The sequence below is a fragment of the Meleagris gallopavo genome, chromosome 17, assembly GCF_905368555.1.
Source record: "Meleagris gallopavo chromosome 17, MGAL_WU_HG_1.1, whole genome shotgun sequence".
In the NCBI taxonomy this organism is placed as follows: domain Eukaryota; kingdom Metazoa; phylum Chordata; class Aves; order Galliformes; family Phasianidae; genus Meleagris; species Meleagris gallopavo.
Window position 1 is genome coordinate 9,035,013 of NC_139420.1, and position 21,837 is coordinate 9,056,849.

A 21,837-nucleotide genomic window follows, 5' to 3' on the forward strand; every position below is an offset into this window, starting at 1 on the left:
CGCGGCACCGGCCGCCCTCGCTCACCCGGCGCGGCGCTCGGCGCGGAAAGACAACGGCGGGACGAGACGAGGGGGCGGCGGCGGGCGGCTCACGGCGGAGGAGGCGGCTCGGCCCCGCGCCGTGCCCGACTTTTCCAGTCAGGCGCCGCGCGGGGGAGCCCGGCCTCGAGCGTCCTCCGCCGCGCCTGCGCGCGGGCCATTAAATGGGTGCGGGGCGGGCGGCGGAAGGCCCCGGTTACGGCGGCTGAGGAGAGACAGAGTCGGGCGAATAGGGAGCGGGCGCGCGAGGCAGCCGCGGAGGGGCCGGAGGCGGGCAGGGCGCGGAGCCGGCCCGGTGCGCGTGAAGCGCCCGAGGGGTGAGAGCGGGAAGGAGCGGAGCCGGGAGCGGGAAGCGCCGCGGGCGGCCGCGAGGCCTCGAGCGGAACGCGGCGCCGTGAGGAGATCCGCGCCTCCCTCTGCGCCGCGCCGGGCCGCGGGGCGATCCGTGCCGAGGGCGCTCCGGAGCCGGGCGCTGCGGGGGCTGGGCCGGGCGGGGAGCCGCTCAGCTGGAGCGAGGGGAGCGGAGAGCCGAGAGCCCTGTGCCGTTGTGCTGCGCGGTATCTGTCTGCTTGGCTGGGTGCGGGGTTTGCTCCGGCCCGGAGCGAATCGCTCCTGACGCGGCGATGCGCGTCCCCGAATCAAGTGTCTCGTTTGTTTTTCGCTAGGTCCATGGTTAAAAGCTTTGACGTAGCCATGGATAAAAGAGGAGGCATAACAGAAGCTGAGAATGGTGATGCTTTTCTGGAATTGAACAGAACTGCGACGAAATACCCCCATCGCTATACAAAAGTAAGTGCTTTCTGCCTGTGGAAGTTGTGCGCGGAGCTGTTGGCCACAGAGGTAACGAAGGAGGGAGAGCCCGTGGGAGCAGAGCACGGTTGTGAGCAGCCTCTGTGTGGGTCAGGACTTAGTGGAGGATGCAGGGCACGCATTAGATGTGATGTAGCTGCACAGCCCTGTCCTCAACAGACATTTCGTTCTCACTGCTTTATTGTAATACCTGAGCACTTTGGAGTGTGTGTTGGAGAGGCTGAAGCATGCTGCTCTTCTCGCTTTTCTCAGCATTTGTGCTTCATAGTTCTCTTTTCAGCAGTTACTTTAAATTGGCCAATTTCTTTATAACATACAGCCCACCAGATGTAATCCCAGCTTCAGTCTGTGTCTTTAAGATGCCTTTTGTAATCTTACTTGCAGTTGCTCATAGTGAGGTTTTAGAAGCACGTCCACATGTGATTCTAACTAGTGCTCAGTGTGAAAGCAGGTGCTCACATTTAGCTGTGATAGCCATTGTTCGTATACTCAGTGTATTTAATTAACTAACTTACAAATAAAGATCTTTTCAATATGGAGCTAATATGCTGTGGGGCTTAACGTTCAAATTTTGTTTGGGCTTTTGGTATCACTGCTGAAACATGCTTTTAGAAAACTTTTAATGGCAGTTGTTTTTTTTTCCTGTTGCTGAAAGCTGTGGGAACAGGTGGTCACTGCTTTGTGTAGAAATCTATTAACTTGTTTTACAACAAATGGCTCAAAGCGTGGAACAGAGTGAGACAGCATGCTACTGCTGCTGATTGTGTTATCTTACTTGACAAATGCAGAACTGTTTTATTCTTAGAGATTGTGTATTTTTTTAAAAGGAGAAAAGTTATCAGGGAGACTCTGCCTTGCTGAGATAGCAGGGCTGCCTTATTTTGACTAGACACTAGAAAGAAGCCAAGCAGCTTGGTGTCTCAGTGGCAAAACTGATGTGGGAATAGTATGGCTCTCTTTTTCCCTCCCTTTTCTTAGATGAGATGCACGTGTTAACGGAAGATGCAGAGGGTAGTATTATTTGGAACTGGATATTGAATTATTCCTGAAGTAGAGGAGTTATCTTTAAACTGCCTGTTAGAAAATCTGTGCCTGTCCTTGCTTGGTATTGCTCAGCTTCTCCTAGAAAGAGAAACTGAATGCAACTGCAAATTGACTGCTTTTCTGGTCTGTGCTCAGATGGTGCTGGTGCTTAGTGTATGAATAAACCAGTGTAGCTGTATATCCAGTATTATTGTTGCCTGTAGTTCTGATCAGAATAAAGTGACAGAATTAGTGTCAGAAGGCACCAGTCTATTATCTGTTGGTTTCCAAAGAGTCTGATTTCTCCTCCTTGATTGTTTTAAAACATCTTGCACAATACTGTTATTTTTCTTTTGGATAACTGTTTTGTTTGATGTCACTGACACCATGAGTGGTTTTCACATGATCAGTTTAATACTATTTAGAGGTGGGAAGGAGACTGCTTCAGGGCATGTACTGCTGATTCAAAGTAGGGAGAGAGCTCCTCTAATAATATAGATTATTTTACAGTGGGACAACAGCTGATTCATGTGATGAGTCCTTGTGAACTACTTGAATATAAGTGTTCAGTAACAGCTAAAAATACCTTTTTCTTCTCTCCTTACAAGCACTGTTGTGTGAATTAAGGGAAAAAATGAACAAAGGAACAAAATAAGCTGTGCTCTGGAAGTGCTGGCATCAGTCTACTCTTAAGATAAAACGTTGTGTATTCCAGGCTGTGTCTTGCAGTGCTTTAGAAGCTGTTGCTCCAGGGTGTGCAGCTCATAAATGAAATGCTCTTCACTTCAGTAGAAAAGTTGCAATGAAATATCTTTGAAGTCTATGAACTCCCTCTCGTGGCCAACAAAACAGTGAATTTCCAAGTCTGGTATTGGACAGTGTTGTTAATAGTCCTCATTCCTACATCAGACTATGATAGTATTACAGCATTGATGTTTCTCATAGATCAAAGTTTATTTTGGGAGACTGTGGGCAGAGAGTCCAGCCTCTTTCTGTTTAAATATTTGCTGTCCAGGTTGTCAGATAGCACTGGGGAAAAACTCATTTTGCTGAGTACTAGTACAGGATTATGCTCAGGAAGTACATTTTATGGAATCTGGATAAAACTTAACACTTAAGATCCTAGGCATAGCTTATTAATGCAGCCACTGATCTGATTTTAGATGCATGGGGATGATGATGTGAAAACTGTTGTGTAAATGCTTTACTCATGGATGACAGAACCTTCTTCAGTATGGCTGATGTGGTGTCTACTGTTAGAAGGGAGGCAGGTTGAAGAAAGGCAATCTACAGAAGATATATGAACAGTTAGAAATGTGCATCTTTACTATGTGTGACTCTGTGATTCAAAGCACTGATCACAGCATAAGTGTGTTTTGAATGTGGCAAGCTGCAGTGAGAAGGTAGATTGCCAATCTCCCTGAAATGGCTGGCTAGTCAGGGTGCACAGCTGTCAACTCAAGAGTGTATTTGGTAGCTGATAGGAAGTGTAAAACTGAAATATCAATCGGCATCAATTTGTCTTGGGTAGAATAACTATAGGTGATGTTTTGTAATGGGTGATGGTCAGAAATGGCAAGCTTGTCTGGAATTTCCAGATCTGCTTTAGTAATTGATGTTATGTAATGCTTTTATTTTTACAAACTGAATCTTACATAGCATTGAACGCAGCAATTTTCATTCCATCTTGAAAACTTGCTGGCTCCAATGTCAGTATATCTGTTGTGCTTGTAAATTGTACAGGGAAATGGATGAGTAAACGTGGCTGGTGTAGACAGCCTTAAGTGTTAACGAAGTCCAACCTGACCTAGTAAGGCTTAGTACTTCATGTCAGTGTGGGTTTGAGGTTAATGTTCATGAGTAAAACTTATTCTTTTGTTCTTGTCGTCTACAGTGGAGTAGATATGAGAAGAAATATGAATTTACTTGCTAAGCACTGCTGCTACTACTTTATTATACGCTAGAAGTCATGCTGATTTGTCATATAAATCTGTATGATTTAGTTCCAGATTATTTTTAGAAACCAGCTTTCAGGATCATTCAAACTGTGTGAATTTGTTTGGAAACCTTTGGTTTCTGGAGGTCCTATACTGACTCACATAAATGTTGTCTGAATTCTAAGTTAGCTCAGTGAAATACTCTCTTGGCGCCTGAATCACACTCTAAAATTTGCTGTGTTGATCATGATGCTGTGTGTTACTCTGCAGTGTATCAGTGTTACAGGTGAGACTCTTTCTTGATGCTCAGTGTTACATTGTCTCCAGCATAGTAGACAGAGGTAATGGGAGATGAGCTGTGTAGTTTGATTAATGGAGAGTTTGCTCAAAGGCTACTGGTGCAAGAACTGAAAAATAAACTAGTTTCAACTTTTCACTGTCTTATTTAACAGGAAATGAACTAACACATTGGGAAACATGGCTTGTCAGATGAATCGGCTAAATTGAATAGGTGGTCTGGAATGGATATTTGAGTCACTTAAATCTTTTCTGGGTGAGAATTAAAACTGCTTGCTTTTTTTCTAGGAGGAACTGCTGGATATTAAAGAGCGTCCCTACTCTAAGCAAAGACCTTCTTGTCTCTCTGAAAAATATGACAGGTATTTTGTTGATCATACAAAAAACTACATGCATCTGTTTCCAAAGCAGAAGTATCAAGTAGTTCTTAGCTAGAAGGTTTCTCTTATTTTGCTGCAAGCATACTGAAGTATTTTCAGAAGTCTTAATCTAGTAGAAGAGACTGAATGCTCTAGTTGGGAAATTTATACTTGGAAAATATAAGATCCATCAGAAAATAACTTTGCACTGTACAAATCTCATAGACATGCAAAAACTATGCTTCAGCATGATTTTTGTGCTGTTTGATTTATTTAAAATGGTACCAAGGGTACAGGTGGGTGTACAGCACTGCCGAGGTCATGTTGCAACAGGCTGACTTGCTTAATGGATTACTCTCCCACGTTAACAGAGCACCTCATTTTAAAATGAAGGGGAGAGGATTCCTGGCTTGTGCTGAGAAGTTTGCTAAACAGCAAGATCTCCAATACCAGATTATTTTTTTGGACAAGTATGAGATTGAGAGAGTTTTCAGAATGCCTGAGAACTGAGACACTTGATCCACTTGAGTTATTTTTATCACTGTGTCAGGCAAACTTCCCTGATACCTAGTGGGATAACGTTCTACAGTCTGAGCACATATGATATACTTACGTTTGTGGAAAGGATCTGGAATGTCATGAGGTGTAGTAAGTGAAAGATTGAGAAGTTAGGTGGGAGGTGGGTGTCATTTGTACAGATGGCTAATGAGTTCTAATTTTCAGCAGCAGTGTTATGATTTCTTTACTAGACTAGAAGTAGAAAGCAATCCTGCAACTTTGTTTCTTTGTTTTCATAGTGATGGTGTCTGGGATCCAGAGAAGTGGCATGCATCTTTATATCCGAGTTCAGGGAGGACTTCACCAGTGGAAAGCTTTAAAAAAGATTTGGATTCAGATCGGACTTCTCTTATGCGTAGGATAGTAGGTGAGTGTGTTCTGACAGTACAGGAATCAAAGTTAAACATTAGCTGCTGGCAAAACCTTTCCTTTGGGACGACACGAATGATAAAAATATGTGAAAATTGATTAAAATAAGTATCAAGGAGACATTGGTGATTCCAGGTATAACTTGTTTCTGGTATGCAGGTAACTCTATGGAACTTAGCAGTCTGTTATCACCTACTATTTTTTCAATGTAGAAGAGTATATCTTATATATATTAATTATCTCATATATTAATTATGTGGTTACAGAGGGTAGTTTTCTATGCTTCAAGATTGGGTATGTACTTAGGAGGTCTAGATGAGAGCAGGGACTTTCTGGGTGACAGAATAATGATTCCTTAATATCCAGCTGTGAATTTTAATTTTCATTTTTTTGTGGTGCGTGGCTAGGTTAGTCTCACAGAAATAAATTATGGATGTTATCCTTCAAAAAGCTCTAGGATAGCAGCAAGGCTGTGGTATAGAAGGCTATCTTATGGATAACTAGCTTGTGCTTACTGTTACATTCAACTAAATACTTTGTGGTCTTTGATTTGTAGATCCGAGAGAGCGAGTGAAAGAAGATGACTTGGATGTTGTCTTAAGTCCACAGAGACGAAGCTTTGGAGGTGGCTGTCATGTAACTGCAGCTGTTAGCTCACGTCGAGCAGGCAGCCCATTAGAAAAAGAGAATGATGGTGTCCGTGTCATTGGTGGACGTAGGATTGGCAGTGGAAGAATTATCTCTTCACGTAACTTTGATAAAGACCACAGGGGTGGTGAAAAAGATATACGTGATTCTAGAGATGCAAGAGACAGAGATCGTGAGAGGGACTACAAAGATAAACGCTTCAGGGTTTGTTCTTTTTTCCTGCTTAGATATTAATATGGTTTGGGGCAGTGTGCATTAAAAGTAACAGGAACAAGCTAACTGCATTTTAGTGCTCCACACAAGTGGGCTTGTTCTTAAAGAGAATCTTTATGATCTAATGGATGAGCGCTCGGAGCTTCAGGTGTCAATCCTTTTCTAGAAGAACTGGGATACAGCCAGTTCTATGTATCCTACAAACATCTCCTGTGATAAATGCAATAGCAAGATACTAAGTCTGAGAGTTATTAGTTCTTGACCTAGCTGTTGTCAGCAGGTGGAAGCTTTTATGCTTCAACATATTTGCTTTAAACAATACAAAATACCTTCCTCTCACCAAACAGAATTGAGTTTATACAGGCCCTTGCAGACCAATAGCCTTCATTTTGTTGAAGCAGAAATTCAGCTGTAAAGTTTAAAATTGAATAAACAAGCTGAATGTGCTTTAAAAAAGAAAAAGAAAAACAAGATGATGGGTGGGAAATAGTGTCATGTGCTTTGGAGGTCAGGGAGGAATACTATGAAACTACATTCAGTGGTTAACTTAGTATTTTTAACATCCCACTTCAGAGGGAATTTGGTGATAGCAAACGTGTCTTTGGGGAGCGGAGAAGGAATGACTCGTACACAGAAGAGGAACCTGAGTGGTTCTCTGCTGGTCCTACAAGTCAGTCTGAAACGATTGAGCTCACAGGCTTTGATGATAAAATTCTAGAGGAAGATCACAAGGGGAGAAAACGTACAAGACGGCGCACAGCCTCACTGAAAGAAGGTAATGGTATATTTGACAAAGGCTTTTTTGTCTGTTACGTGTTGCTGGATGTAGAAATGATTCCATTACAGATACAGGCAAGTGTTGGGGTAATGCAGCTTACCAGCCTCTGTCCTGCATAGCTTTAGGTTATGCTGAAGCAGAAGGCTTATTAGCTGGGGAGTAATATTGTATCACTTATTAGGCATTTGCAGCCTGAAAGGCAGAACTGAGGGTCTAGAAGAAACTTTTATGGATATGGACTGGTTTGGGGAATTCGGAGGCTGCTGATTTTGTCAACTGCTGTGTCCTAGTGATTAAAGAATTGGTTTAAACTAAGCTAACTATGCTTTGAGAAACTTCAAATGTTCTTTTTCCTATGGTAATGCATGCATTAGAAATACTGAGTTGGACACACAGCTGTACAGCTGCATACAGCAACATAAATTTAAATTGAATTTGGAGACTAAATCTGAACTCTGTGGTTGTTGGACATCACAACTCTACCACTACCCTAGCAAAAGCTGTCGTACAAACTTGACTGAGGCAAGGAAGATGGCTGCTTAATGCTAACAATTTTACAGCTGGGCAAAATAAACCTGTACTCTTCAGAATTAAGCTGTACTATACTTCGTGAATATACAGTTTCAACTACATTAGGTTTGTATTAAGTTACAGCTTTCTTGCAAGCTTAGTAAGCCTCTATGTGTATACTTCCCTTGCTGTGGGGAATAGGAGTAATATTTCCATTACTTACATACATTCTTAACAATATTAAGAATGCTTGTATCAAGTACCAGCTTTCAGGGAGCCTAGTCTGGAATTTCTAGGAAGAAAGCAAAAGCTTCCAAAGGATTCTTCATGGAAGAACAGCAGCTGTTAACATACTGGAATAACTATATCTACTTGTCTGCTTGATGTAACAGTACATCTCATCTCTGCTCTGTGTACTTTCCTGGGTTGATTAGGATGCAGTTAATTACTGTTTCAATGGCAAGTCTCATTTTCATGTTTTGAAGCAGATAGCCATAATTACAGACTAGAATTCCTTTACTGAAGATGTAGCAAGTCTTGGTTTCTGTTGTGGCAGACTGCAGAAGTATAGATTACTTCTGTTGGAAGGGAGCTTCAAAGATCCAGTCCAACTGCCTGACCACTTCAGGGCTAACCTAATGTTAAAGCATGTTCCTGACAGCATTACCTAAATGCTGTTTGAATGCTGACAGGCATCAGCCATTTCTCTGGGAATCCTGTTTGTGTTTAACCAGCCTTACTGTAAAGGATTTTTTGATGTCCAGTCTGAAGCTCTACAGCACAGCTTTGTGCTGCTCTGCTTATCCTATCGTAAGTTACCAGGGAGAAGAGACTGACACATCCCTTGGATTCCCCTTAGGAAGTTGTCATAAGCAATGAGGTTCCCCCTTGGGCTTCTTTTCTCCGGGTTAAACAACTCAGTTGATGTATAACCGGGGACAGAGTATCACGTAGGTGGCTAAACTACTTTGGACCTATGCTTGTAATGACTGGGTGAACGTATTGCCTGTTAGGTGCTGTTTCCTTAGGAAATACTTAAGTCTAGTGACTCAGCAGCTATTTGATTTTCTTCTTAAGGGATAGAATGCAATGGTGGAGTGGCAGAAGAAGACGAAGTGCAAACTGTCCTTGCCAATGAAACTCCAGCAGATCAAGAAGTTCCCAGGGAAGCTGTCTTACAAGAACCAGCTCCAGGGGAGTTTGACTTCAATGAGTTTTTTAACTTGGATAAAAGTGTTCCTGGCCTGGCTTCGGTGAGCTTTTCCTTTAAGCTGAGTGTACTCATAAGAGAAACTACAGATTGCTACAATGTCCAGTTACAGTTTCTTGCTTTTAAAGTTGCTTAATGTGATGTGCAAGTCTAAGACAGCCTTTCAGAACTTGAATTTTGGTGTGCTAGGATGCTACTTCTGAATGTTATCTCTTTATCTCTAAAGAAAGTTTGTTTGTAATAATGCAAAGAAGGAAGAAAGACTCAAAATCACTTTGTTGGTTGTTGTTGTTGTAAGTAGTATTGAGCACCACTTGTTTCAGTGAACTTCTCTGGTGGAAGAAAGCTGTTATTCCTTTGGTCTGAAATGTTCTATGATGAGACTTCACCTATACCCATTGAGCGAACTTTTAATTGGACTCTCTTGCAAGATATAAGAAGCTTTAGTTTAAGTTTTACAATGCTCTGCTGTTGAAAATTCATGTAGCAAAGGAGTAAACAGTCACTATGAATGGGAGTGCTTTTGATTGATCAATTCAACAAAGTCCTGTTCAGTGAAGTCAGGGTGAAGGGAGAAGGATCTGGCTGCTAGACTCAATTGATCTGAAGAGTGGAACCCTCTTAGTCACAGAGTAGTTCAGGATGTGAAGTGCAAGCAGGTAGCCCTTGGCTACTGGCCATCTGTCCCACTTGTTGTGGAATACTCCAAGGCTGAGGAGTTGTCCTTGCACATCATCCAAGGCTCTGTCCTTGGAGCTGAAGTGAGTCATGGCTGCAGGAAACTCAGTTAATCAAAGTACTGCTTATGTGCTGTGATAGGAACCAAGACTGGCCCATATCTGGCCAGAATTACTATTATATTATAACTTGCTTTATCTCTTTTAGAGAATGCTTCTGCTGCTTTTCTCGTGCATCCACTTTGAAATGTCATAGGTGCGGTATTTAGGTGATACTGTTTCAGTTCTTATTTAAATCTGAACAAATTTTTGGTATAAATGAAAGATGTAATGGATTTTTTTTGCCAACACTGGTTATACAAATGCTATTATATTTTGAAGGAAAAAGCATTTCAAAATTTCTAAACGCCAGGGTCCCCATCTAGTTATCTATAACAGAATAATCTTGGTTGTACAGTAAAGCTTCTCAAAGATCTTTCTGCTCATAAGCTTCTGGTGTTTTGTGTTTTTTTTTTTCTCATAATCTAGATGATAGAAGATGTGCTAGGGGAAGGTTCAGTGTCTGCCAGCAGGTTTAGCAGGTGGTTTTCTAATCCCAGTCGTTCTGGAAGTCGGTCAAGCAGCTTGAGATCTACACCCCATGAGGAACTGGAGAGACTAGCAGGTAAGACTGCAGAACAATGCATGGTCTCTTTCTTTTGTATTCCCTCCTACTTGTTTAATGAGAATCTCCCGCAGTTCAAGCACCTGATGTTCTTTTGGAAGTTCTTAATGTAAGCAGCTATAAGTTCTGTTTTTATAAGTGTTCTTGTCATTCTCATAATGACTTTTCAGCTGACCTTGGGCAGAGGGTGTGAGGCGTAACTTCTCAGTGACCTGTTGAACTTGGTTACCAGTGTATGTTCATCTTGAGACATTGGGTTGGTAAACTGATGTGGCAGTGCTCCTGGTTTTGCTGTTTCAGGTCTAGAGCAAGCCATTCTCTCCCCTGGCCAGAACTCTGGAAACTACTTTGCTCCCATTCCATTGGAAGACCACTCTGAAAACAAAGTGGACATCCTAGAAATGCTACAGAAAGCCAAAGTGGACTTAAAACCTCTTCTCTCAAGTCTTTCAGCCAACAAGGAAAAGCTTAGAGAGAGCAGTAAGTGCCTCTTCAGATATTGTGGAGTTCTCATTGTGCAGTATCTCAGACCAAGAGGCTTGGTGTTCTGGATACGTCAACTACCAAGTCCAGAAGTAGGAAGCACTACAGGGTTACTGGCACTGTAGATCACAAAATACTCAGCAAGTCTTAGTTATGTTAGTGTCTTCACTAATTCTTTTCATCCTGATCACAGGATGACATCAACTCTCAGACCATTTACTGGCCTGTAACGATCATAACTTAGGATGATGCAAGTCTTGAGCTGAGATTCATGCTTTCTCTGGCCTTTATTTAAGCTTGTCATGCTTGAGACTGGTAATGTCAGTTCAGAAACTGTGGTATCTGAACTCTGGTTTACCGAAAACTTGTTTTAATTCTTGCCAGGATCTTTAGTGGATCACATCGATCCATTAAGTGCTGTGATCTAAAAAGATGAATGATTGCTGGAAGATATTAGTGTTTCTTCAAATTGTTAAATACTAAAATCAAATCTCTCAAGACTGTTGCTAGTACTTGAGTCACAGTGATCTGTTTGCTGTTAGCAGATGCCAGCAAAAGTGAATTCTGTTTTCAAATGAGTTCAGGGCTGACTTAAACTTGATGTTAAAGGGCACTTTTCAGTTATGCATTTGCATGTTTGGCACCATAGCACGCATGGTGGTACAAAAATACGTGTATTCTTTTTTAAATCTTAGCCTTGTTCCAAATTATTTTCCATTTGGCAAGCAGCATGTATTGCCTTGTGAAATGGACTGAACAAAATGTAATGCTGTTCCACAATCTGTGTGAATCAACTGGGTATGAAATCATCCAAGAACTGCAAATATTCTTAAGCATCCAGTTCGGGAGCAGGAACTGTCTGACTAACATGTGGAAAACATTTTCTTAATTTGACTTAAATAGAACTGCAAGTCTTTTCAATGTTCTGCTTGGTCTGAATTTCCTACTAAACCATTTCTAAACTTTGATCCTCACAAAACAGCAATGAAGGAACAAAGAACTGGGGGGAAGCTTCCATTCATATTCTGACTTGTTATGTATTCTCATAACTTACAAGTACTACGGAGTTTCCAGTCCAATTCCTCTCCACCAACATCATGCTTTTCCCTCATGTTTCATTCTGCATGTCTGAATCATTGCTTCGTCTCACCTTCTTGCCCAGATTTTCAAAAAATCTTGTTTCTTTGGGTCAGTGCTTGCTTCAGCAATCCATAGCATGTGCCTTTCTCTTTTCTGTTAAGGTATCATACCTTGGGACAAACAAACTGGTCCATAATGCTTGTCTAGCCTTGTTATCAGTTTGCATATATGCATGCATACAAATGCAAGTACTGCTTATTAACACTTGTACCTTATTCTGATTACGCCAGTGAAATCTTTCTGTAATGGCTCTTAATTTTTGGGCAAAAAAGCCTACTTCAAACTTAATGCACACCCAACTAAGTGTGCAACTGATTGTCCAAAGCATCAAGGTTTCTCCAGGTATGTATCCTCTGTACCTATGATAGCTTCAGGCAGCTTGACACTCCTTACGCTGTGGCTGTAAGACAATCTGAAGTAAAAGAAATAGAATTTTCTGAGTTAAACTCAGTCTTTTCATGTCAATATTCTCTATTAAAAATAAATGAAATCTTCATATTTTGGCAAATGAAGTAATGGCTTGTCTCACACGGTAAGTTAAAGGTAATGAAAACTTAACAGGCTCTTATTTGTGCATGGTGATACCTCCAGTGTGAGTATGAAGATGTCTGTCTAAGCACAGGTAAGATGCTGTTTAGCAGCTGGTGCAGATATCAGAAAACAAGTCTTTACCCTGTTTTCAAACAGTTTGTATTCAACTCTTGCACAAGAATGGAGCTTGCTTTTAAAAAGGGCGCTGTGGTTCACCACTATTTCTTCTGTATTTCTCAGCGCATTCAGGAGTTGTACTCTCAGTGGAAGAAGTTGAAGCTGGGCTTAAAGGCCTAAAAGTGGATCAGGAGGGGAAAATTGCTACTCCGTTTATGGCAGAGCAAATGGAGGAGTCGTTGAACATAGCTGGCTCCAGACAGATCAAGAAAGATGGGGATATGACTGCATTTAACAAACTAGTCAGTAGCATGAAGGCAAGTGGGACTCTACCTTCACAGCCCAAAGTCAATGTAAGTAACACACAGCTGTCTCTAGTGAACTGTTAATGGATCTGTGTGAAGATACAGGATACAAATTGAAAACCCCTCACATTACACTTCTGATAATGTGTGGGGCTTGGTTGAATCCGGTGGCATGACATTAAATAGTGGCTTTCATTTACCATTTTGTTGCTTGAAGGCAGAAGAAAGCAATAATAAAACAGATGTGCTGTTCATTTTCTCCAGCCAAAGCAATTAGGTTTCTGTTGGCTTTTATGATAGAGGACACTGCTTAGTTCCTATACTTGAACTTATAACTTGTCAATGTTTTTATTAAAAGCAAACTTCTCTGTTTTAAAAAAAAAAAAAAAGGCATTGGCCATGCATAGCACACCCTCAGCCTGCTCCTTATAGAAGACATGAAAGAGATGAGTGAGTGCTTCGGTACTGCTATTCAAAGACATCTATCAAATATGTCAATTAGTTGTCATTAACCTTAGCTGAAGCTTGTATTTGTTGCTGTACCAGGCTCCTTATTTCTGCATTGCTTCAGTTGCCCACTTGTCCTAGCATTTCTTCCAGTTTGCACAGTTATCTAAATTCAGGGGTCAGTGTTGTACTTTGAGTTTATTGAACTATTTGCATGCAGTCTAACACTAAGTGTTGTCTTAAGGAATATCAGTGAGCCTGCTCAGCCTTTAACTTCTGTGGGATTTTCTTTGGCTGATGACTAAACTGTAGTCCTCACAACAGACAAAACTGTTAACGTTACTGAGACAGGAATGTGGATTGTGTCTTAATGAATACAGTGCTTGTCATATTTATGTGTAGCTTAAAGTGTTTTCATTTTCTTAGCAGAGCCTTGAGAGTCATTTAATGTCACCTCCAGAGATACCAGGCCAGCCTCTATCAAAAAATATTCTGCAGGTATTTCCTATAAGCTGTTTAGATTTTTTTCCCTACTAGGAAAAAAGGAAACACAAAATGATATTTGGAAGTAAGGCTTTAAGGTAGTTCTAAGGGGTCAGACTATTCTCCCTGTAAAGGAAGCTGTCTACAACTGAACTGTGAATTTCTTATGATGCATATCCTATGATTATAATTTGAAAGTAAGACCTTCTATTTTATGTTTTTGCCTGCATATCAAAGGCAGATGTTGGTGAGATGGCAGTGAAGGTTAAACCTGCCAATATTGTTATGTTTTGCTGCTGTGGGATAGATGGCAGCAGAAGGGCAGTGTGAAATGGCATCTGACATGGAAATTTGTGCAAAGTAAGGGTGTGGAATGGAATTCCTCTACACGTCAATGGGTGCCAGATCTCTCCTACATTCATTGATGCTTGTTGAATGTTTTTGGAGACGAAGCAGGGGATGTCAGCACAGTGAGGTGGTGAGTGGTGCGTTTCAGCAGTGGTGACAGTGGTCACCTTCACTGGTGCAGGTTTTTATGAGCATGGCATGCAGGCTCTTATTAGTGGCTGGCAGAAATGCACAGCTGATGGTGGTGACTCTTGGAAAAAAAAAAAGTGTTTTATAGCTGGGAATTTGCTTTATCAGTGTGACTGTACATTTTGTATCTATTGTAGTTTCTATGGAAGTAAATAGGAGATGTTAGTTCCAGAGCCACATCTGTGAAACCTGGCTAAGTGTCTAATTCTACCAGATTTGGTGTCTAGTTGCACAAGTCAGCCTTCTGTTCTCACTTGCTAAAAATAGCACAGCCTGTAGTCTAGTAAAATGAACTCTTCTGTGTAAATTGATCTTGTATTCTGAACATTCTTCTGTTACGTATTCATAGGAACTTCTTGGTCCACCCATTACCAGACCTGCTTCATCAAATGTCTTAAGTGGCCTGATAAGTGGTTTGGAACCTGGAGCTTCTTTACTGGGACAGAGGGCACCCTCTCCCCCTATCCCACCTGTGTTTCCAACTCGAGCTGCTTCTGCAGATTACCTGCGCCATAGAATATCTTCACCTATCGGTATGACTTGCTGCAAAATGGTGTTTCTTCTGGATTTTTTTGAATGAAAAAAGTGTTCTTTCTTTTAAAGAACACTTCATAGAACAGTAAACTTGGTGACATTGGTAGGCAGTGATAGGACAGTGTATGCAGTCAGGAGGCAAACAAGATGTCATCCTTGGTCTCTGCTTAATCACAAAAATCTAGAAGTCTACATCAGCTGGAACCCAGTAAATTCTGGTGCATTGAAATGTGGTCTATCTACTACATAAGAAACTAATTTTCATCTGGGAAAGAGTTTATTCTCTTTATAGCAGCTGGCACAGTGCTAGGCTCTAGATATGTAACAAGCTGATAGAGCACTGCTGTAGCTACTGCTAAGCAGTACTTGCACAGTGTTGAGGCCTTGACTGTTTCACATTCTGCAGCCCCAGTGATTAGACTGAGGGGCACAGCTAGGCAGATAACCTGAATTAACCAAAGAGTCGCTCTGTGCCACATAATGCTCAGCAATAAAAAGGAAGAGGAGTGGGTTCAGGAAGGAGGTTATCTTTTGCTTGGGAACAGACTAAATGGGAAGCTGAGTATCTTGATAGGGAATCTTTAATTCAGGTACAAATGGTTTACTTAAGGGTATATATCATATAGTGGGGGGGGGAAGTCTGATAGTGCTTTAGATGCAACTGTTGAATGTTTTTCATTAGGTTTTGGACAAGGTTCTCAGCAATTGCTTGGTGATCCATTTCCAGGTGTGAGGAAGCCCATGAGCCCAGTTGCTGCACAGGTTAGACTTAAGTGCTTTTTGCTTATATGTTAAATTTGCTTAATAATCTTTATCCTTATTTTGGAGTCCAGAAAAAACTTGTGGAAACAAGTTTGAGTAAACATGTAATATGTGCTTGTTCTAGTTAATTCCAAGTATGAGAATGTGGAGTCTAATTTAGTACCATCTCAAAACCTCATTGTAATTAGACTTATCTTAGGCTATTAAGAGCTTTTAAGCATCTGTTGTCCCTCAGTAAAATAGAGGGCTGTTAGTGGGCAGATGCTTTCTGAAGACATAGCAATAAGCCTTTAGTATTATTTCTTTTTAAAAAGACCTCTGATTTGTGGTGTTTTCTTTTCCATTACAACTCCATTTCAGATGAGTCCCCTGGAAATACAACAAGCTGCATTAGAGGGACTAGCATTACCCCATGACTTAGCCATACAGGCAGCAAACTTCTATCAGCATGGCTTTGGAAAACCACAAATGGACAAAAACAGAGATGGCTATAGAAACAGGTAGGTATCTGACTGCAAAACATAAAAGGCAGTTGTTTTTCACTTGAATATTTTCTTTCAGAAGATACTGGTACTAGTGTGACTCAGGCTTGTATTGTTTATTGGCAAGCTTGACTTTCATTCTGAGCCATGAGTAGAACTACCTCTAACTTCCTGTTCTTCAACAGACAACAGCGAGTGACTAAATCACCTGCACCAGGACACAGAGGGAATACATCTTCTCCAGCCCCTACAGCATCCATTACTAGCATGGTCAGTACCTCAGTACGTCATGACTGTAGAAAGAGCTGTAAAGGTAGCTGCAGTAACAAGATCATGGCAACCATAGTCAGCAGAAGAGTGTAAAGAGAAGTTGATTGAATCACAAGAGTAATATTATAATGCCAGTGCAAGAATTAATTGTACGTGATGCTTAACTGATTGTCTTCACTTTGAAAAACAGCCTTTTCTGATTAGTGTTCTACCAAGAACTGAAGAAGCCCCATCAATGTTTCCTTGACCCAGACTTCTCAAACAAAAGCAAGATAAATATATGGAAAAACTAGGCCTTCATATTTTGATGCCCAGGCTTCCAAACGATAAAGGTTGAAAGTTGCTGGGCACTATAGAAAACACTAGTCTGCAGTATAGGTATGAAATGACTCATCTAAATGAAAGCTGAAATGGTATCTTTCAAAAAAAACTAAAGCCTCAAACCTGACTGCTGCCTCCCCATCTTCAGAAGTATGTTGCTTTGGACTAAGCTTTCCAATTAATCAGTCAAGTACTTGCAGTTTAGGGCCAGTATAAGGCATCAGCTGCTAAACAGTTGCAAGAACTTTTAAAATGTGTAACAAGTGTTACATAACTCCAAATGGGGAGAAGTACAGCTAAGGCAGTGGTTTTCCCTAGATTTGTCATCCATGAGTTAACACAAGTAAGGTTTCAACGAGCGCTGTGAGAAACAAAGATAAAAACTTTGACAAAAAATAGAGAAGTACTTGAATTACAAAATAAAGGGATAAAATATAGTGAGCCAAAGTAATTGGTGAATTAAGCAGCTGATTAAACAGAGCTCCAAATCGAAAGGGTATTCTAGAATTGATGTCCACCCACAACTAAGGTAGTGCAGCCTTGGTAATAAGCACTAACTGCTTTCTACTGTTTTCTGCAGCTGTCTCCTTCCTTCACACCTACCTCAGTGATTCGCAAGATGTATGAGAGTAAGGAAAAGAGCAAAGAGGAGCCAGTTTCTGGGAAACTGAAAGTCAGTGATGGTAAAGATGAAAATCAGAGGCCAAATGAAGGTATTGTAATGGCTTTAAACTAACACACATGAATGAGACTTGAAAGAGTTGAAGAGCTGCAGCTCATGTGTCCAGACTGACTTAAGATACTTCTGATTTATGGCGTGCAGGCAGTTGTAAAAAATGGATCTATAAGAAGGGTTAGAGAGCTATGAAGGAGATGTACACTTGAGTGCATTCTTCCAGCAGTTTTAGATTTACATCTATATTCTTGTTTGTAAATGGTACTGACCACAGAAAGCCTGGACAAAAACTGCTTATTTACAGCTTTTTGGATGAATAAGCATATTAACAACAATAATTGCGTACAATACCAGCAATTGAATACAAGCAACTTAAAGCCCTCCTGCAACATCTTAACTGAACAACTAAAGCTGAGACTGATTAACCTCTCCCAAATGTAGCTGGTTAAGGAAGTGTTTTGTCACATTCTTAACAGTGGCTGTTAAGAAGAAATGCTTAATACAGATTGACCCAGTAAGACTAATTTCTAGTTGCTGTTACATTGTATTTCACTACCATCAACAACAGAGAGGTAGCTTACAGCTATTCAGGAAAGCCAGAAGTTTCCTATTGAATATAGATATATGGGTAAAGTTCAGTTAGTCCTGGAATGTAGCAATCTAATAGTCATCACCTTTAATTTTCATTAGATGCAATCTCTAGCTGTGGATTATAATAGTTGTATTCAATTCTAGCTACAGATAATCTACTGTCTAGTTCTGTGGAGAATGCAGATCAAGAAACTTTGCCCACCTTAGGTACCAAACTACCTGCACTGCAGCGCTCTGCATGTTCCACACCTCTTACTCAAGCAAATCGTTGTACCAAAGAGCAAGACTACAGGCCTAAATCAGCTGGTAGAAAGACTCCCACGATGGCCTCCCCAGTACCAGGAGGCCCTTTCCTCCGTCCTGTTCATCAAGTACCCCTTGTTCCCCATGTTCCAATTGTGCGACCTGCTCATCAACTGCATCCAGGATTGGTCCAGAGAATGCTGTCGCAGGGGGTTCATCCACAACATCTTCCTTTACTGCAAGCAGGTAAATCATACTTTGTCCCTTAAGCCCTCTCATGAATATGCAATCATTTGCATTGGGAATAAATTGGTACTTAGTACTGGCAATGTTTACTACATTAAAACTCTTAAAATCCAGGTAGCAACTTCTAGCCTATCTATAATAAAATGTTAGTTTTGCTTCAAGGTCCTCCTACCTATTGGGTGAAATTTTGCTGTTCAACAGGTATGCTTCCTCCTGGAGTGGACCTGTCTCACTTGCAAGGAATATCTGCTCCCATCCTTGGCCAACCTTTTTATCCATTACCAACAGCCAGCCACCACATCTTAAATCCACGCTCTGGGACACCTTTGCAGTTAGCAATGATGCAACAGCAACTACAAAGATCAGGTAAGCTAAAACATGCAAGAGGAGTGTAAGGTTTTCAAACGCTGGCAGTGTGTTCCAGTTAGTATACTTGTTGGCTAGCTTTAGTATATAGAAATAACAGGAAGTTACTTTGATATCTACACAAGAATAGTGATTATGAATATCTAAACTGCCAGAGTAGCTTTTGCCACAATAGGTTCTCATACCAGAAGAAAATCCAAGTGAAGCATTCAGCTTCAAGATGTGTTGCTATTGATGGATCTGTGTCTTGCAGCATGTGTGCAGTCTTTCCTTCCTTTCTGGGTGAGAAAGGCCACCCATCTACTTCCAATAAGATGTTCTCTGCTTTTTTTTCTAATGAAAAACTACACGATACTGTGTCCAGAACTGGTAGTGTCAGGTGGTTTGTGGGAGTACTGACAAGAAAATGAGCAAGGGGGTCTTGATTTCCCAGGACTAATAGAACGTAAAAGTCACATTTGGCTTACGTGCAAAATGCTTGTGTGAGGTATCAGTTCCTCTAGAGGAAATTGCACTGTTTGGCAAATTCACTACTCCACTTCAAATAGCTTTACATTTCACAGGCACTGGAGCACAGGGATCAACTGCTGGTGTGCAAACAACCCCTCAGAATGTGTCGTCTCGGACTGGATTATCTCATGGGCACACGCAGCTTGACCATCGTCCCAGCCAGAGAAGTGGCTCTCCCATTGGCCTTGCAAAGTGGTTTGGTTCAGATGTCTTGCAGCAGCCTCTCCCTTCTATGCCATCCAAAGTCATCAGTGTAGATGAACTGGAATATCGGCAGTGAACAGTGACCACTGGGTGGGACACTTGTGATTCTTTAGACTGGATAAAAATGTCCATAGTCAGGACTTCACCTCTGTTTGTTTTTTGGGGCTTTTATTTTTAGCACTCTGTGCAAGATTTCTTTTGAGAGACTAAAGCACATGGCACCTGTTCTGGTCTCATGTCTGCATCAAGACTAAGGGATCCATTATGGCTCAAATAGTGAAGCCTGAAGAAATTTAGATGCAAGACAAAGCCAGTTTAATCCTGGAAGTGTCTATTTTTTGGTTTTGTAAGATATGTGAATGAAGTGCTGATATTCTCTAGTGTAGGGGTAGCAGCTATAAATTCCTCCTGCAGAGAACTAAATGTATAGACCCTTGTGTACAGACTTGTGTATAAACAATCTTTTGTATATATACACATAGAATAGCTTTTTTGAATCTATACAGCTGTACATAAGAGTAGCTGATGACAGTTAAGCTTTAGTTGTGCCTATGGTTTGGATCTTTCTCCATTGTACATGTGGGAGTTTAAAGATTAAAGTTGCATATCCTAAGTGTGAGTGAACAGGATAAAGTTGCTTTGCCTTTTCTTGCTGCTCATCTCCTGTAGGTCTCCCTCAAACACATCTGTCAAGTACTGTGCACTCAGTGTAGTTAGCATCAAAGTGAAAAAGCCCACACCTTGCTGTCAGAAGTCCAATTCCTTGTGTGTGTGTGTGACTCCTGCCATCAAATGAGAGAATTGTCTAGTCTTCAAATGGCATTGAGGTACAGTGATATTAAGCCAAATCTTCATCTGTCATAAGCAAAGACTGTTGGTACCTACTGGTCATAGTTCTTCCAAGAGGGCTGGTGCTGGTCCTTGTTTAGCTGCAGTATTTTCCTTGTTTTAATCTTTCAAACAAGTTACTGAAGGTCATCAAAATGGAGCCTTTAAATCCTCACCCTTCAACTCCTCAGTCATAGGTGTGGTATGTTCTATGCTGCCTTCCCTTCTATGCACAGAAGGGAGTCCCAAGAACTGTCCTAAGTCTGGTGTGCATCTACTGATGCAATTACTGTGAAACTTGCTTTTGGAGTCTTGTTCTGCGGTTTGAAAGGGGGAGGAGGGGGTAGTTTTGTGATCTTACTGTGTATATTTGGTTTTAAAATACTATGTTCCTTTTAAGCCTGTTTCACTTTCCTGAACAGTTCAGTGTTTTTTCCATCCTTTACTGCATGGTTCTTCACTTCACTTTCTCACTTGTGTTAAGTCTAGTACTGCTGTCATGTCTTCTATCTAGCTTAGGCCAATGTGCTTTTTAAAAAAAAAAAGTGAAAGCAGAACCAGAATTCTCACAGACTTGCTCTTTCATAAGTCTCACTGAATGCAAAACCAGCAGCAGAAAGGACAAAAAAAAAAAATCACTTGACTAATAGAACAATTGTCAGCATGCTGTGGTGGGTTTGTTTCAGTCTAGCAGAGACAATGTTGTATAGAAATAGCAAGCTGATATTAGATATGGAATCTGTTGGGGGTCACCCATATTTCTAGTGGTTGTTCATAAAACAATCTCTGTAAAACATGCAATCACCAGCTTGTCCTTGTAAGATTGTTTTCATACTTTTTTAACTTGACACTTTCCCAGTAACATTCTGTAAATAAAGTTGATTCTACCAGCTGTCTGTATCAACTGCTGTGGAACTCATTTGGGTATGGGTGGTTTAGCATTAGAACCATGATTTGAGCTGAATCCCCAGGAAGTTTCAGCTTCCACGTTCTTCCATAGGGATGATAGATCTGGTTTTGTTTCAGGACGTGTTATCAGCTCTAGAGATACACATGCAGCAGCTGCTGAACCCTGCTCTGCCACTAAGCAGCACCTAGAGGAAGGGTGGATGAGCCTCTGTTCATAATAGCTTCTCATCTACCCTCTGCTGTACTGCCTTCCAGTCATGTACTTCTTGAGGAAAACTTAAGTCCTTGAACTAAACCACACTCAAAGCTTAGTAGCAACCTTTTGTGTGAGAACAGTTTTTTTTCTACACTTCAGCATCCCTACTTCCATTTTTGTAGGAGCAATTGCTGCAACTGTGATAGAGCTCTAACTGAAACAAAAAGCTTAGCTTTATTCACTTCTATTGTGAAACAAAAGTACTGCTTTAAGAGCTGCCAACTTTCCTTGTACAATTAAGTTTGGCGAAGTCAAATAAGCAGGAAATTCTTTTAAGAAAACTTAAAAGCTTCCAGTCACTAACAAAGTACAGGCATCTAGCTTACTTCCACTGATAGAAACAATTGAAAAAGTGACTACTCAAGATCAGAACCCACCATCTTCTCCACTACTGCAGGACTGTTAATAGCCTTGAAGCATTCCATCAAGAACATCTGAGATAAAGGCAGCAAAAGCTCATATTTTCTGTCCTTGATACAGTTCTCCAGCCTCTGCTTCTTGGTT

At 41.1% G+C, this 21,837-nt stretch overlaps 1 protein-coding gene across 5 annotated transcripts; it reads left to right on the forward strand.

Moving 5' to 3' along the window:
- The first annotated feature begins 165 nt into the window (after positions 1–165).
- On the forward strand, positions 166–21,060 carry EIF4ENIF1 (eukaryotic translation initiation factor 4E nuclear import factor 1). 5 transcript variants are annotated; one of them, XM_085238192.1, is made up of 19 exons: positions 166–356; positions 705–828; positions 4,395–4,468; positions 5,263–5,390; positions 5,949–6,244; positions 6,827–7,028; positions 8,619–8,794; positions 9,957–10,092; positions 10,393–10,572; positions 12,487–12,716; positions 13,542–13,613; positions 14,485–14,668; positions 15,352–15,431; positions 15,792–15,931; positions 16,099–16,183; positions 17,085–17,217; positions 17,916–18,260; positions 18,462–18,626; positions 19,190–21,060. In XM_085238192.1, exons 2-19 carry the CDS (start codon positions 709–711, stop codon positions 19,414–19,416), a joined length of 2,973 nt encoding a protein of 990 aa, XP_085094318.1. In that variant the 5' UTR covers positions 166–356; positions 705–708; the 3' UTR covers positions 19,417–21,060. The 5 variants fall into 5 exon arrangements, with proteins under 5 accessions (XP_085094318.1, XP_085094322.1, XP_085094321.1 ...); XM_085238196.1 differs by having other exon boundaries at positions 17,979–18,260; XM_085238195.1 differs by having other exon boundaries at positions 15,397–15,431.
- Positions 21,061–21,837: the final 777 nt, after the last annotated feature.

Bases quoted from the DNA above. Each gene is read 5' to 3' on its own strand.
- EIF4ENIF1 (XM_085238192.1), top strand. From the start codon at position 709: ATGGTTAAAAGCTTTGACGTAGCCATGGATAAAAGAGGAGGCATAACA. The intron at 8,795-9,956 runs GTGAGCTTTTCC...CTCATAATCTAG, and splicing joins GTGTTCCTGGCCTGGCTTCG to ATGATAGAAGATGTGCTAGG. The intron at 15,432-15,791 runs GTTAGACTTAAG...ACTCCATTTCAG, and splicing joins TGAGCCCAGTTGCTGCACAG to ATGAGTCCCCTGGAAATACA.